General features: G+C 39.8%; 1 protein-coding gene and 1 pseudogene across 1 annotated transcript in view; one reads left to right on the top strand and one right to left on the bottom strand.

Annotated features, from left to right (window-relative positions):
* Positions 1 to 1138: 1138 nt before the first annotated feature.
* The window catches only part of ASB7 (ankyrin repeat and SOCS box containing 7), a 49321-nt gene continuing 34969 nt past the window's right edge, over positions 1139 to 15490 (bottom strand). The window contains exon 6 of the mRNA XM_003828431.6: positions 1139 to 4495. Within this exon, the coding sequence (XP_003828479.1) occupies positions 4356 to 4495 (140 nt within the window). The 3' untranslated portion in view covers positions 1139 to 4355. The remainder of the gene's footprint in view (positions 4496 to 15490) is intronic.
* On the top strand, positions 5350 to 10004 carry LOC117976125 (ribosome biogenesis protein WDR12-like; annotated as a pseudogene).

Genomic DNA, 15490 nt, shown 5'->3' with positions numbered 1-15490 from the left:
AATATCCATCAAATGAGCCATGGTCTTCAGGAAATACATTACAAAGCGTGGAACACTATTTGTCAGGGGTATACAAGAGAAGTCATGAGATCCAGTGGGCCATATGCTGGCTGACCCTTTGTTTCATTTAACAGGTAATAACAAAATAACTAAAGATAGAATAAAGAAAAATTATCTTTGTAACTTAGTATCTTGAGTTCTATCATCAAAACTTGTAAAACTTCCCTGTTACTCCTTCAGTTAAGCACACACAGTTACATTAAGTTATATAAATACAGACAGAGGATACAAATCCATTTTCTTTCATCTTAGATATCCAAATAAGTGAGATGTGGAACTATTTTTTTATCAAGTAGATAATGTTTTATCAATAGCTGTAAACCATTTTTGTAAACTGTCTTTCAGCTGAGAAAACAACACACTGCTTCTATCACATTGGAAAAGGAATGATCTCACGGTTTCCAAGCAACACAGCAATTTTTCAAAGCTGAACTCCCCTGCTGATCATTAGAAATAGTTTCAAATGTCCTATTCTTGGCCTTCATTCGTGCCAAACCCTGGACAAGGCTGCAACAAGATTATAGTTCCAAACCATCCCATCTCTGCACGGGGTGCTAAGCAGTCCCTCTTCCCTTTCTCTTAGCACACCATCATTCACATTCACTTCGGGTCTCTCCTGAATCAAGCTGTGCCTATGTTTTATAGAGGAAATGTGAAATCAAAGTTGTTTTGCTTCATCTCCTGCAGGGTAACTCCGTCAGATGCATTGCTTTGACTGCGTGCTGTCCTACGGCTAGAAATGCTGTGGTCTAAGTCCTGTCGTGAGTCAAGGTGTGGCACACACGGGGCAGGTGGCGATTACGGCCCAAGAAGGCCCAGTGCTGGGTCGATACACTCAACACTGTGATCATCTTTTGTTGGTGGGTATTTGCAGAATGCATTGAACAAATTAAAGGAGGGTAAGAAATGGCTTATCTGGTGACGATGGAGAGTGGTATTGTTTTCCACATCATCATATTCTTAACTCCCAGCGATCTAAAATGCTGATGAAGGAAGGATAGAGTTTTATTTATTTTCACCAAATAGCTGGACATATTAAAAACTTAAGGTAGACTGGAAATAAAATACAACTCCAACATGTTTTAAATCAGATTTGATTTTTTTAATTCAAATTGACCCAAAGCAAAACTTACATTAAAAAGGAAGAACAAAATACATTATGATATAACACACTAGGAGTTACATGAAAGCTAAATTTGTGGGCAAATGGCCTTATCCCAATCACATTCTGGGCTCATGAGCACTCCTGCAGGAAAGTTAGAATCTCAATTTCGTATGGTCCACGCCGGTCATTAAACTACACATTCTTGTCTCTTAGGGTGTGCATCTGACGAGTCATGCTAGAGTCCCTCATGCTCCAGATGTGTACTCTTGCTACTGCCAGAACGCTGGATTCTCTAGTGGAAATGCTGTTCCAAGCATGACTGATAATGAATTCAAAAACGAGACAGTCAAGTCCTCCAAACTAACAGGCATGGATTACTGTGTAGTAAATAGTTTAGAAATATGGGAATTAAATAATCTAAAAAACACTCTTACTCTGCTGTACATTTATAAACACAAATATTTACAAAAAAAAAAAAACACAAAACCTTGTTTTCGAAAGATGAGGTTTGCAGTTCATTAATGATCATAATCTTTTGTAAGCTGGTTTCTTTGGTGTATTTGCCAAATATATTTTTATAAAGGTTTAGTAATAGGCTTAAATAATAAATTTCAAAGGAAACATAAAAGAATCTGACAAATTTGAAAATATTCTGAACATTTTCTGTTCTGTTTCTGGAAAAAACAAACGGTTGATTTTTCTGAAAATATCTGTTCTCCCTATTCATTATGTGACCATGGAATGCTTCTCTGTGAATCCAATTCAAATGCAGACCTGCAGGTGTCACCACTATCATCTACCAGTAACCCACCTGGAGACATTTTAGTTATTGTGAAATGTGATTGGGATTTTATTAACAACAAAAATAAAACATTCTTTTTAAGCTTCCAGATAAATCAAACCTCAAACAATAAATAATGGAATTATACACTTCTTCATTAAATAGAAATTTCAAAATTCCAGGAAGAGTTCTCATAATTTTTTTTTTTTCTGAAGTCACAGCAGCAATACAGAACAAAGAATTTACCTTAATCTGATCTTTTTACGTGGAATTCCCTGACTCAAACTCAGTGGCTTAGTTTGGAAACCTCTGAATGGCTGGGGAGAGAAAATCTTTTGAAACTAAGTGAATAAATTCACACACACATACGTGGAAATCAGCCCTTGTGCAAGTGTAACATGAACATCACTGATGAGAGTGCAGAAACTCCAGGCACCCCTCTGCCTCCTCCTATCCCTGGGCCTGGGGTTGTAGGGAGAAGTCACACTCAATTCATTTCTAGCCACACCATGTCTCTAACAGTGCTAGTGTGAACTAGCCCTGACCTGGGTATTGGTTTAAAGAATGAGAATACAGCTTGGCAACTGTCTTCATAAGGGACTCTCTCTGGAGATAACTTTTTGGAACATTTTTATGGGGAAGAGGACAGACTACCCGTTCCTATCCATCAGGCTCCAGCTAGTTTGGGGATGGTTATAGAACTGGCCACACTCAGAGTGGCTGCCTGCGAAAGAGTCTATGCCAAAGAGTCTATGGGCCACACCAGCAATCTCCCGAATAATCCTCTTCTCTGAAGCTGCCCGTCTTCGGAAACCTGTGCAATGCTTAGGCACAAGCAGATCAGAGTCTAAGAGCAAACGCTGTGCTTGAGAAAACAGCACTGCTGGCTCTGAAAAAGGTGAAGCCAGAGAAAACTCCTAGTTCTGCTTAGTTACACTTCTGGGTGAAACAGTTTTACACTTCATGACTTAAATCTAGAAATTCAGACGAGAGAAGCCCTTCGTCTTGTAAACTTCTGATAACAAATTTATTAACAGTGTGTAAATATTTTTTTCCCAAAGCACTAAGAACGATACTGGGACATTTGAAAAGGTTCTTCTGAAGTTAATAACACAAATCAAGCCAGAACGTTTCTGAGGGCATCCTCTTAGATGCCTAATGCCTCTGGGACCTTTTCCATTGTTACTGACACTTTATCATATCCGTGTTTACACGGCAAACATATGCCCAATCAACCCAGAAAATAATTGTCCTGAAGAGCCTCACTGTATATAACCTTAAAATGGGAAATGTTTAATTAGCATATTAGAAATTAGCCAGACTTATAAATGTGTACCCCTTAAAGATTTTACGCTTAAAAAGTTTTTTTTTTTTAAACTGGGAAGAAAAGAAACACCATGAAGCCACCCCAAATTATTGAACCATTAAAGCCAAATGATTTAACAATTTTTAAGGGAAGACTCGACCACCAGGGTACAAAATTTTCTGCTTAAAGTGAAGTCAAAGACATAGCTTCAAATGGAAATTGCAACTGACATACGATGGCTCTGCAGTGACAACTGAAGCGGCGGCTCCTGTCCTCATGGGCATGTCAAAGCTGGCTGTGAAATGACGACCAGCAAGTGACATAATGGATAAAATACACCAGAAGGAGTATTGCACTGCAGGCACAGTTTTAAAAACAGAATACACTGGCTTCACAAAGTTATTTTCTTTCCCGTTAATTTTTTTAAAAGTACAACTCTAACTAGAGATAGAAATCGAGACGCAGTGTCTCAGGGTAGTGTACTACAGTTGTTAAAAAAAAAATAAGTTAAAAACAAGAGCACAGCAAAAGAAAAGCAGAGGTACTGGATTTATGTCATCCGAAAGCTACATTAATTAGGAAAAAGAACAGTTTGAAACGGCCAGTTTGTACTCATTAAAAATGAATGAGGTGACAGCGTTACTTCAAACATTTCTTAGGGCATTTTCCAAAAGAACCCAGGGTGGCCCTGGGTGAAACTGTGCCTCCAAACGTTAACAAGTGCTCTGCTGGTTTAGAATACCGTGCTTACCAAGGAACCATAAATTTGGAAAGGGTAAATTCTCCACTCTAAACCTGCTTGTGTCATTTAAGAAAAGACAATTTTTCTAAATGCAGTATTGTATACAAAGCTTGGACCTCTTAAACTTGGACCAAGAAACCAAATTAAGACCTTCAAGCATGTGGTGTGTGTTTTTATATATATATAAAAAATCCCTCCCCTACAATGAAAACCAACCAAACAAACAGAAAACCCAAAAGTGTATACCTGCTTTCTGATTTCACAGCAAATCAGAAATTGCATAGGATATACTTTGTGCAAGGCAAAAAGCCTTTTAAGTATCTAGAATAGAACTCCTAATCTTGCTCACAGTTCTGGCATATCAGATATCATCAAATTTGTGTTTTAAGTAGTCTTTCATGACCTTGGCAATTGGTAGTTCATCAAGTAGCTTTAGGTTTTGAAGGCCTATACATTGTCGAATTTTAATTCGGCACAGGTCCTGCAAGTTTCTGGGCTGTCCTAAAAAGACAGAAAAAAGAAAATGTTACAAAGCCACAAAGCACAATATTTAAGGCACTTTTGAAAAGAACTGTTCATTTCCCTGAGAAGTTCTCTCTATGGACTTGACATGCAAAGGACCGGAAAGATACCAACTCAAAGTGTCCTAGGACCTTCATGCGATGCCTTATTTGATCCTTTTCACAACCCTGGGATGGTGGATATTTTCAACTCCATTTTACAAATAAGAAAACTGAGTATCAGATGTAAACAAGTTGCTTAATATCAGACAACCAATTAAGGCTTTCGACTGAGACTAAAAACAGTTTTGATTCTAAGCTTCATATCCTTTCTGTTAGAAATCAGGAAAATTCTGGTTCTTGTCCTGACTAGGTCTCTCTCACGCTGGGTGAGCCACTGTGAGCCAATCATTCCTCTGAGCCTTGGCTTCTCAATCTGAAAAGTGTGGGGACTGAAAGAGATGTCCCCTATTGTGAGCCTCCCTTTCAGCTCTGGGTCTAGGACACTGGAGCCCGGACACCCACCACGGTCTCTGTGGAGCTTTCCAAACAAGCTTTCCAGATCTGCTCACCTGTTTTCCGTGATTCTGAACACAGCAGAACCTTGGTTGTAAGGCTGACAGTTGAGGAGTGCAGCAGGACGGGGGTGTGAAAAAGCGCCTCAAGGTATTCTGAATCTACATCGCTTCAAGCTTCCACACCCTGATCACTTGCCCATAAAAACCCGTTATATCTCAATTCAAAAGAAAAATCACAAAATCCTATTTCTTTCCCTTTGGAATATTTTGTTTTACAAAAACAATACAGATGGCTCCAAAAACAAGGAAGAAGTCTTCAACTGTGCTTCAGTAGTGTTTGGAGTCAAGGAAGTTTTGCTTTCATATTAAACATGATAATAAAGCTAATATATATTGAATACTTACTCTGCGCCATGTATTGTTAAGAGCTCATGACATGTATTAACTCCTTTCATCCTTTTATGAGGGAAGTACTTTGATCATCATCCCCATTTTATAGTCTCAGAGAGATTAAGTAACATGCTTAAAGTCAAGTTGAATGCCATATTTCAGTCATTCTCAAACTTCTTGGTTTCAAAACTCCTTTACACTTTAAAAAATTATTGCGAACCCCCAAACTTTTATGTGGGCTATCTCTATAGTAAATGCCATATTATAAGTTAAAACAGACATTTTAGAAATACTTTTAAATTCATTCTAATAAACCCATTACATGTTAACATAAATAACACATCATTATGAAAAATAACTATATTTTCCAAAACCAAAAAAAAATTTAACAAGAAGAATGTCATTCTTTCACATTTTTGCAAAGCTTTTAATGTCTGGTTTAATAGATGATAGCTGAATTTTCATATATGCTTCTGAATTCAATCTGTTGAGATAAATCACATCAATCACACCACCTGGTCTCTGGAAAAAACTGACACTCATGATAAAAGGAATGAGAGAAAGGCAAATCATGTGTCAGTGTTATTATGAAAATCAGGAGGAGACCCATGGAGAGAAAACAGAGTCCGGGATTACACCGCAACTTCTTGCTTACCTATGCAGTGTAATTTTGAGCTGTCTCTTTGTAGTCCTAAGAGACAGGAGCTCCCGTTCTCAGCCTACTAACCCATAACTGTGGGCAAGTCGTGTACACTTCCTGACATGGCTCAGCTGCAAACAAGCTTCTACACTGATCACAAGAAATAGGCCATCGATGATGTTGCCTTCTCAATCCCTGCTGTCTCTGAAAGTGTTGACCTTAGTAACATCATCAATTAATTACTAAAGGGCAGAAATGAGTTCCACAAATATGTGGAGTTTGATTTCCTTATTAAGGGTCAGTTTCTGTGAATGCCCTTGGTCAAACACATGGAACGGGAGAACACCTCATTAAAAGAAGTTGTGGAAAGAGAATACGTGGAGAATACACCGCACCCCAACCAGAATGAAGTGTCCTTGATGACTGGACCAGTTCAATTCAAGGGACAGAGGTATGGATCTTGACTGGTTCTTATGATGAGACTTCTCGAATCTGGTCCTTGGAAGGAAAGTCAACATTGATAATTGTGGGACACATGGATATTGTAACAGATGTGGCCTGGGTGACAAAAGACAGTTTGTGTTACTACTGAGTGGCTCTATGGATCAGACTATTCTCTTATGGGAGTGGAATGTCCAGAGAAACAAAGTGAAAACCCTACGCTGCTGCCCAAGTGTAGATTCCACAGCTATTGATAGCTCAGGAACTAAATTTTGCAGCGGCTCCTGAGATAAGGTGCTAAGGATCTGGTCTACTGTCCCTACAGAAGACGACGAAACGGAGGAATCCACAAACTGACCAAGAAAGAAACAGAAAACAGAGCAGCTGGGACTAACAAGGACTCCCATAGTGACCCTCTCTGGCCACAAGGAAGCAATCTCCTCAGTGCTGTGGTCAGATGCTGAAGAAATCTGCAGCGTATCTTGGGACCATGAAATTAGTGTGTGGGATGTCGCGTTTGGCAATCTGAAGTCAACTTTACAGGAAATAAAGTGTTTAATTGTATTTCCTATTCTCCACTTTGTAAATGTTTAGCATCTGGAAGCACAGATAGGCATATCAGACTGTGGGATCCCCAAACTAAAGATGGCTCTTTCGTGTTGCCGTCCCTAACCTCACATACAGGTTGGGAGACATCAGTAAAATGGTCTCCTACCCATGAACCACAGCAGATTTCAGGATCCTTATATAACACCGTCAAGCTGTGGGATTCAAGAAGTTGTAAGGCTCCTCTCTATGATGTGGCTGCTCATGAAGAGAAAGTTCTGAGAGCAGACTAGACAGACGCAGGGCTCCTTCCGAGTGGAGGAGCAGATAATAAACTGTATTCCTACAGATATTCCAGGGGGCATGAACTCGAATGATAATTTGATTATAGAGATTCTTTCTATAAATGAAAATTGGTAGAGAATCATGAAATTACATTGATGCAGATGCAGAAAGCAGCCTTTTGAAGTTTATATAAAGTTTTCACCCTTCATAACACCTATCACTGTCTTTTCTTATTTTGTATTTACAATACAAAAATTCGTGTTTATAAAACAGAAACTGTGGCTTGCATTCTCTATTTAAAAAAGAAAAAAAGGAAAGAAACCATTTTGACCTCACAGATACCCTAAAAGGGTCTTGGGGACTCCAGGGCCCACTAGACCATACTTGGAAAACTATTCTTGAACTTTATCCTTTATATCCATTGTACTTGCTTACAGTGATCACCGTTATTCAAAAGGAAGTACTTCTTCATAAATGACAAAGGCTGACTTAGACCTCTGCTCTGTAAGGCCTGTATGAACATACGCTTTTCGAGAGGTTACTTGCTATGTGGTCTCCTAACAGAATGGCAGCAGAAGTGACAGCTTTCTTGGAAATGTCTGTAAACTAGGAGTATGTGTATCCACAGATGTCTGTACATGGATCTGTACAGGGATGTGACACACACACTCATGGGCCTCTTGGGAAGATTATGTCTCCTCCACCTTTCAGATCTCTGCCAAAATAGCACTTCATCACAGGAGACTATGTCAGGATTCACCATCAGATACTCCCAGAGTTCCTCTCCTTTATAACATGTAATAAGGTTGTGAGTTCACATTTATTTGGTGATTACGAGTTAATTAATGCCCATCTTCCTCACTATATGACATGCTCCATGAGGGGAGGACCATGTCTGGCCCCATTTGCCAATGTAAATCCAACAGCTGACACGGTACTCGGCGAATATGAGTTGAATGAATGCTTAATCGGCTTGTCCTTAAAGTATAAAACAGTCAGCGTGCTGCAAAACACACTCAGGTCGACAGCAAATCATTTCCAAGCCTGTTTTGAATTATTTTTCAACACTATTCATGGGCTACTTTAGGAAAAGAATAAATTATCATTGTCATTCTTCAGTAAATGCTTACAGTATTTGATCTGCAAATGCAAACTGGAATGTGAATTAGATGTGAATCTTCTTTCTTTAAAGAATTTGATTTTCCTAATAGATGACGGGCTCTTTTTAAGTATTATTTACTTATTTATTGCAATGCAGTCTCACTGTATTGCCCAGGCTGGAGTGCAGTGGTGCAATCTCAATTCACTGCAACCTCCATCTCCCAAGTTCAAGCTATTCTCATGCCTCAGCCTCCCGAGTAGCTGGGATTATAGGCGTGTGCCACCATGCCCAGCTAACTTTTGTATTTTTAATAGAGATGGGGTCTCACCATGTTGGTCAGGCTGGTCTCAAACTCCTGGCCTCAGGTGATCCAGCTGCCTCAGCCTCCCAAAGTGCTGGGATTACGGGCATGAGCCGCCATGCCAGGCCCTTTTTAATATTAATAAAAAGAACCACCATAACATATTCAGGCAAAAAACAGAAGAGGAAAGAGTTGACGTATGTGTATACAGGCATACTTAGATGAAAACGTATCATCCAAAATAGTGGTAAAAACTAAATTACTAGAATTTGCTTAGCTAAGGTAAAAAAGAAGGGGCTGGCTGGGCACGGTGCATCATGCCTGTAATCCCAGCACTTTGGGAGGCCGAGGCAGGCGGATCACGAGGTCAGGAGATTGAGACCATCCTGGCCAACATGGTGAAACCCCGTCTCTACTAAAAAAATATAAAAAAAATTAGCCAGGCGTGGTGGTGGGCACCTGTAATCCCAGCTACTCAGAAGGCTGAGGCAGGAGAATCACTTGAACCCAGGAGGCAGAGGTTGCAGTGAGCCAAGATTGCGCCACTGCACTCCAGGCTGGGAGACAGAATGAGTCAGACTCTGCCTCAAAAAAAAAAAAAAAAAAAAAAAAAAAAAAAGAAGAAGAAGGGACGGAGACAAAAGGTTATGGAATGGGGGATCTGCTGATATGGATTTGTTTTGTGACAGACTGTTCTCTCCAAAGATGACCACATTACCTCCTATCTCTCATGCCTTTCCACAATGAGGCTGGATACTCCTACCATTAAGAGATGAGGTCTATGTTCCCTCTCCTTGAAACTGGGTGGGCCTATGATAATGGTGATAATGTTGTTATGTAACTTCCAAGGCTAAGTCATAAAAGGTGATGCAGCTTTTGCCAGACTCTTGGGACATTCACTACTGCAACACAGCCACCATTCCACCAGGACGCCCTAGCAACCTATACAAGGGAACTGAGGTCACTGACAGACAACCCTGGCTGAGCTCCCGGCCAACTGCCAGCACCAACTTGCCGGCCACCTGAGCCAGCCTTTTTTGTTGTTGTTGTTTTGTTTTGTTTTTTAGCCAGAGTCTCACTCTGTGGCCCAGCCTGGAGTGCAGTGGCACAATCTCAGCTCACTGCAACTTCCACCTCCAGGGTTCAAGCGATTCTCCTGCCTCAGCCTCCAGGCAGCTGGGACTACAGGCATGCACCACCACGCCTGGCTAATTTTTGTATTTTTAACAGAGACAGGGTTTCACCATGTTGGTCAGGCTGGTCTCAAACTCCTGACATCAGGTGATCTGCCTGCCTCGGCCTCCCAAGGTGCTGGGATTGCAGGCATGAGCCACCGCGCCCGGCCGCAAGAGTGAGCCATTTTCAAAGCAGAGAGGCCCCAGTCAAATTGCTCCAGAAAATAACGTGTGGAGCAGGGAAGTAAAACAAATGTCTCTTGTTGTTTTAAGCCACTAAGTTCTGCAGCATTAGATAAGTGAGTGAGACTCTGGGACCTGAAAGTGGGGCTTTGCCCTTGGCACCAGGCAGTGGGAGGGCTTTGAGGTGAGTGTTACAAGGAAGCCAGAAGGCCTTTAAGAAGCCTGTTGGTTGGGGCTGTATAAAAAAGTTTTTTGACTGTTACTAGAAGCTGGAAGACGGGGAAGCCTTGTACATATGTAATAGTGCAAAGTCTGGCAACACTGTCACATGTGGTAATGTGGTAAATAGGAAATGTCCTAATGACCTAATGATCTACTTAGGTAGATTCCTCAGGCAGAATACCGTTAAGTATCACTGGCTTTTCTTCATTGTCTATGATAAGATGCAAGAGGGCAAAAATGAGCCAACAACTTCAATTCAAGGGAAGCACTGACAGAAATGCTACCATCCTCACAAGTTATTTATCTCTGCGTAAGCCCTTCCCAGGGAAAAATGCACATTCTTAGGCCTAAATTTGTTGAAATGCTCTAGTCAATATGTTGAAATGCTCTAGACTAATTTTTCTTTTCCTTTAAATGTGTGTTGTTGGGAGAATCTGACCTTTTAAAGGTTTCTTGACCATGTGTAACTCCTGTCTGCAGAATTTCCTTTAATGATGGAGGCATATCACAGTGGTTAAAAGCATCAACTCTGGAGCCAGGCTGCCTGGATTTGGCTCCTGGCCCCACCACCACTTGCAATCTCTGTGATCTTGGGCTCCTTAGCTTCCTGCCTGTGTTCTCATAATAATCACACTCACCTCAAACGCTTTACAAGCATTAAAAAAGTTAATTTTGGAAAAGTGCTTACAATAGTGCCAAGCACATACTAAGTACCAGGTAAATACATTTTTAAATATGTGTAAGGATGTTTGCTTCTGGTTACCAAAAAAGTAGAGGGCCCCTCTTTGGAAGCTGGAGTCTCCATCTTCCTGGTGTCAGGACAGTAAGAAAACTAGATGACAGTTTAACAGTAAAGAAGCAACTGGAAACCCATTAGTGGGAAACAGTCCTGAGCAAACTGGTAGAAATCACATTCTGGAAATCCCTGCCTGACTTGAATCAGGCAGAGATGTGAGGGCTTTTGCCTGTATAAAAAGATGTGCAGAGATGAAGTGAGGGATATCACTACACTGTTTCTCCACGAGTGTACAGGTATGAACTCCTCTTGCCATGTACCAGTATTGCTGAGTGAAAAGTGAGCTAAATTTTAGGCATAATAAGGACTGCTTATGGTAAGTACTGTCATTTCTAAGACAGTCTAAGGAGCTATTTTTTTTCAGAAATGGCATTTTAAGAGTAGAAGATTATGACTGAAAGAGAAGTACTTATTTTTTTGTCAACAGATCGCTTAAAAGTATTTACTGAGCATCTATTAATGCTGTATGTATTCAACAATACACTATCCCAGAGATTAAAGGGCCAAGGGAAGAGAAGGGCAGTGGCAGAAGAAGAGAAGGCAGAGAAAGAGAATAAAGAGAATGAAAGAAGAAAAATCAACACAAATGTGCACACCATTTACTAGGCATCTTATAAAATTAATCCCTCCCCTGGGAGAGAACTACTTCCCCGTGCACGGGATCATAACAGGGAAAACTGGAAGACATCTCACAAAAGAGCATAATTTAAAGAATTACAAACCCTTTAGGGGATGCAGAAAAAACTACCAGGTATTCATCCTAATGAACTACAATGGAATTACATAACAGTTCAAAGGGTTATTAGTCTTTCCATTTTATAAAGAAGCCCATCATTAGTAATAATTGGGCTGGTATAAAATAGGAAATCATCTTTTGAAGGGTCTAGCGTAAATTACAAAACCAGGGCCAGCGGCATAATTTAGAAAATTAAATATCCTAAATCACCTCCCTGTGACATCGCCATTACCGTTTTTATGATAGGATCAACTTATTTATTTGTTTAAAAATACCTGGATTCATAAAGGTGGAGAGGAAAAACATTTTTAAATATCCAAAGTGAGCAAAATGAAGGCACAACAAAGTTCCAAAGTTGTTCTTTGGGGTGGAGAGGGGTAGAAATTGGAGGTGGAGGGAGGCACAAAGGAAGAAGTGAAAGATTTGCGTCCTCTGGATTGCTCTACACACCTGAACTTCCAGACTCTCTCCATCTTAGGTCAACATCTGGGATGGCCGCCCAATACCTCTGTTTTATTTCAGCTTCCCATTTTAAAATCCTACCATAGGCTGGGCATGGTGGCTCGCGCCTATAATCGCAGCACTTTGAGAGGCTAAGGCGGGCAGATCACTTGAGGTCAGGAGTTCGAGACCAGCCTGACCAACACGGCGAAACCCCATCTCTACTAAAAATACAAAAATTAGCTGGGTATGGTGGCATGTGCCTGTAGTCCCAACTACTCAGGAGGCTGAGGCAGGAGAATTGCATGAGCCTTGTAGGCAGAGGTTGCAGTGAGCTGAGATCACACCATTGCATTCCAGCATGGGTGACAAGTGAGACTCTGTCTCAAAAAAAACAAAAAAGAAAAGAAAAAAATCCTACCATAAACACATTTGATTCCTTTGCTCTTGCCTCTGAATTCCCTTCAGAGGGACCCTAGTATGAAATGTGCTAAACAAATCTTACTTTATAGGACAAAGGCAGTTTCCAGCTCTCCTTAAAATAACAATTACGCTATTCTCTTAGATAGAATCCCAATGTATACAACATCAGGCTTATGATATTTTTCTATTGGTAGCTTTTCTCCAAAGGTAAATGAGCTCTGAACTATATTTTCCATTTGCACTAAGTCAAATGACAAGAAATCTCTAGATGCCTATATTAAAAATAGAAAGTAATACAAATACTATAAAGGGCAGGATATTTTCTGTATCAAAGAACCTTAAAATGTGATGCAATTTGACCAAAAATTGTGTACTATTTATTTCTAAAAGTGATTCTTAATAACTGGGACTGAAAAACCTAGTAAGACTATGATATAATTATAAATCAATAATCAAAAATGCCCCTGGTTAAAATGTATTACATAAATTACTTCTCCAAAGAGTTGTACTACACAACATTGCTTTGGATAAACCATCCTACAAAAATATCAAAGTAGCATGCAAAAGGAACACAGAGGGGAAGGCACTTGTTTTAGAGGCATTTTGTGTGAACAGCTGCTCATATACTTATTGCTATATGGGGTTTAACCGGAGAAAGCCCAAGCCCGCTTTCTTAAAATTAAAAAAAAAGGAGTTGTGATCTTTCTTACTCCTTATTTAAGTTATTTTAAAGTTTGAAACGCTGCCTTTAAAGTTTTACTTCTACAGCTAGAACACAGTACTTGACTACTGCTGAAATTTAAACAAAAATATTTCGGGTTACTGTGGTATTTATAAAATAGTATCTTCAGATATCTGTGATTAATGTTCCAGAAAGCACCTAGTTTAACTACCTGACAGACTGTCTTCTGCAAAACCATTTATACAACTCAATTCCCACCTACTTGATCTTTTTCTTTTAGAAATACATGTCAGTTAACTCCTTAAAACGTACAAATCAAAATACAGCCCAGCCCTCCCTGTTACACACCTCCAAAGCATACTGGTGGTTGCTTCCAGTCTTTGAACAGTGTCTACTACAAACAGATCACTGCCTCAGCTCAGCCTCCTATGGAGAGTAAATACCAAACTAGAGTATTCTCTGACTTAAGAATCACCTAGACCAGAGCCTGCCACAGGAATAAAAGATGCTCTGTTCTCAGTCATAAGTAAGAGTTTAACAATGAGACCACATGGACACAGAGAGGGCAACATCATACACCGGCGCCTGTCGGAGAGTGGGGGACAAGGGGAGGGAGGGCATTAGGACAAATACCTAACGCATGCGGGCCTTAAAACCTAGATGACGGGTTGATAGGTGCAGCAAACCACCATGGCACATGTATACCTATGTAACAAAACTGCACATTCGGCACATGTATCCCAGAACTTAAAATAATAATTAAAAAGATGCTCTGTCAAAGTAAGCCGTGAAAGTAAGTTGTTCACACTCGTAAACAAATAAATGATTTATTTATTCAAGGACTTCCTGGCCCCTTTGATACGTTACTGCGCACGGCGAACCTCTGAAACCTGGACCTAGGATCCAAGGTACTAGTCTTCCAAACTGATGTGAATGATGAACCCACTGGACTCCACAGTATCTGGGAAAACCACAGTTTTTCTTTTTCTTTGAGACTAGTCAAGTGCAGTAGTGAGAAGGGAGGAAAGAGGAGAACCAGGGATCTGATCTGTAACTGACGGTGGACGCTACCTTTGGACTAGCCAGCCAGTTTTATGAACAAACTTCAGGAAATCACTGATCTCTGCAGAGCCTACGTAGTAAATATGATAGTAAACGGAAAGCAATAATGTGATAACATCTCATATTATCCACAGATTTTAACTTTAAACAGAAATACATTAGAGATTCATCAAATTCTGAAACACTAGGCTAACAGGACACCCTTAAAAATCTGATTTTAGGGAATGTATATCACTAGGTCTCAGCTTTTTAGTTTTAGGACCCCCTTGCACTTTTAAAATTGGAGAAGCTCAAAGAATCTTTATGTCAGTTATACTTATCTATATTTACTATTTTAGAAATTGAGAAATTTTTAAAATATCCAATTCACTTAAAATAAGAAAAAATCCACAATCAATTGAAATAAATTTTATGTAAAAAAAAAAAAAAGAGCTGCTTTCCAAAACAAAAAGGATTTTTGCGAGAACAGCACCTCTTACAGTTTTCTGCAAATCTCTTTTAATGTCTGGCTTCACAGAAGGCAGCTGGAGTCAGAGATCTGCTTCTGCATTTCATCTGTTACAACATGCTGTCTTGACTGAAGCACCTGAAGAAAATCCAGCCTCACTCAGATACGCAGTTGGAAAAGGAAGGAATTTTTAAATAAATTTTTTCAAGTAACTTTGGATCTTCTCTGATACTCCATCAAAACTAGACAAGTGGGTGTTTCTTAATGGTTAGTTACAATATGAAATCTGGAACCAAACTGATGAACTTTCGTACTCTGTTACATTAAAATCCATTGGTTCACCTTGCACTTGAAATGGATCGTTTATCCATGTGTGACTGTTGTCACATTACGCATTAGTCATTTGGAAAACAAGGTTCATTGGGTTATGTGGATCTTCCAAATGTTGACCTGTTCCATTACATGAGATCAAAAAATCACTTTTGTTAATATCTCCACTGATGGAAGAAGTCTCTAGATACTAGGAATCTCACAGCAGTAAATACAAGTTTTCTAAAATCCTCATTTGCAAAGCTCAAATTTTATGACTGGCCCTAAGTCCTGTC

This window comes from Pan paniscus, chromosome 16, assembly GCF_029289425.2.
Source record: "Pan paniscus chromosome 16, NHGRI_mPanPan1-v2.0_pri, whole genome shotgun sequence".
NCBI lineage: Eukaryota > Metazoa > Chordata > Mammalia > Primates > Hominidae > Pan > Pan paniscus.
This window is presented reverse-complemented; position numbering and strand designations above follow the sequence as displayed.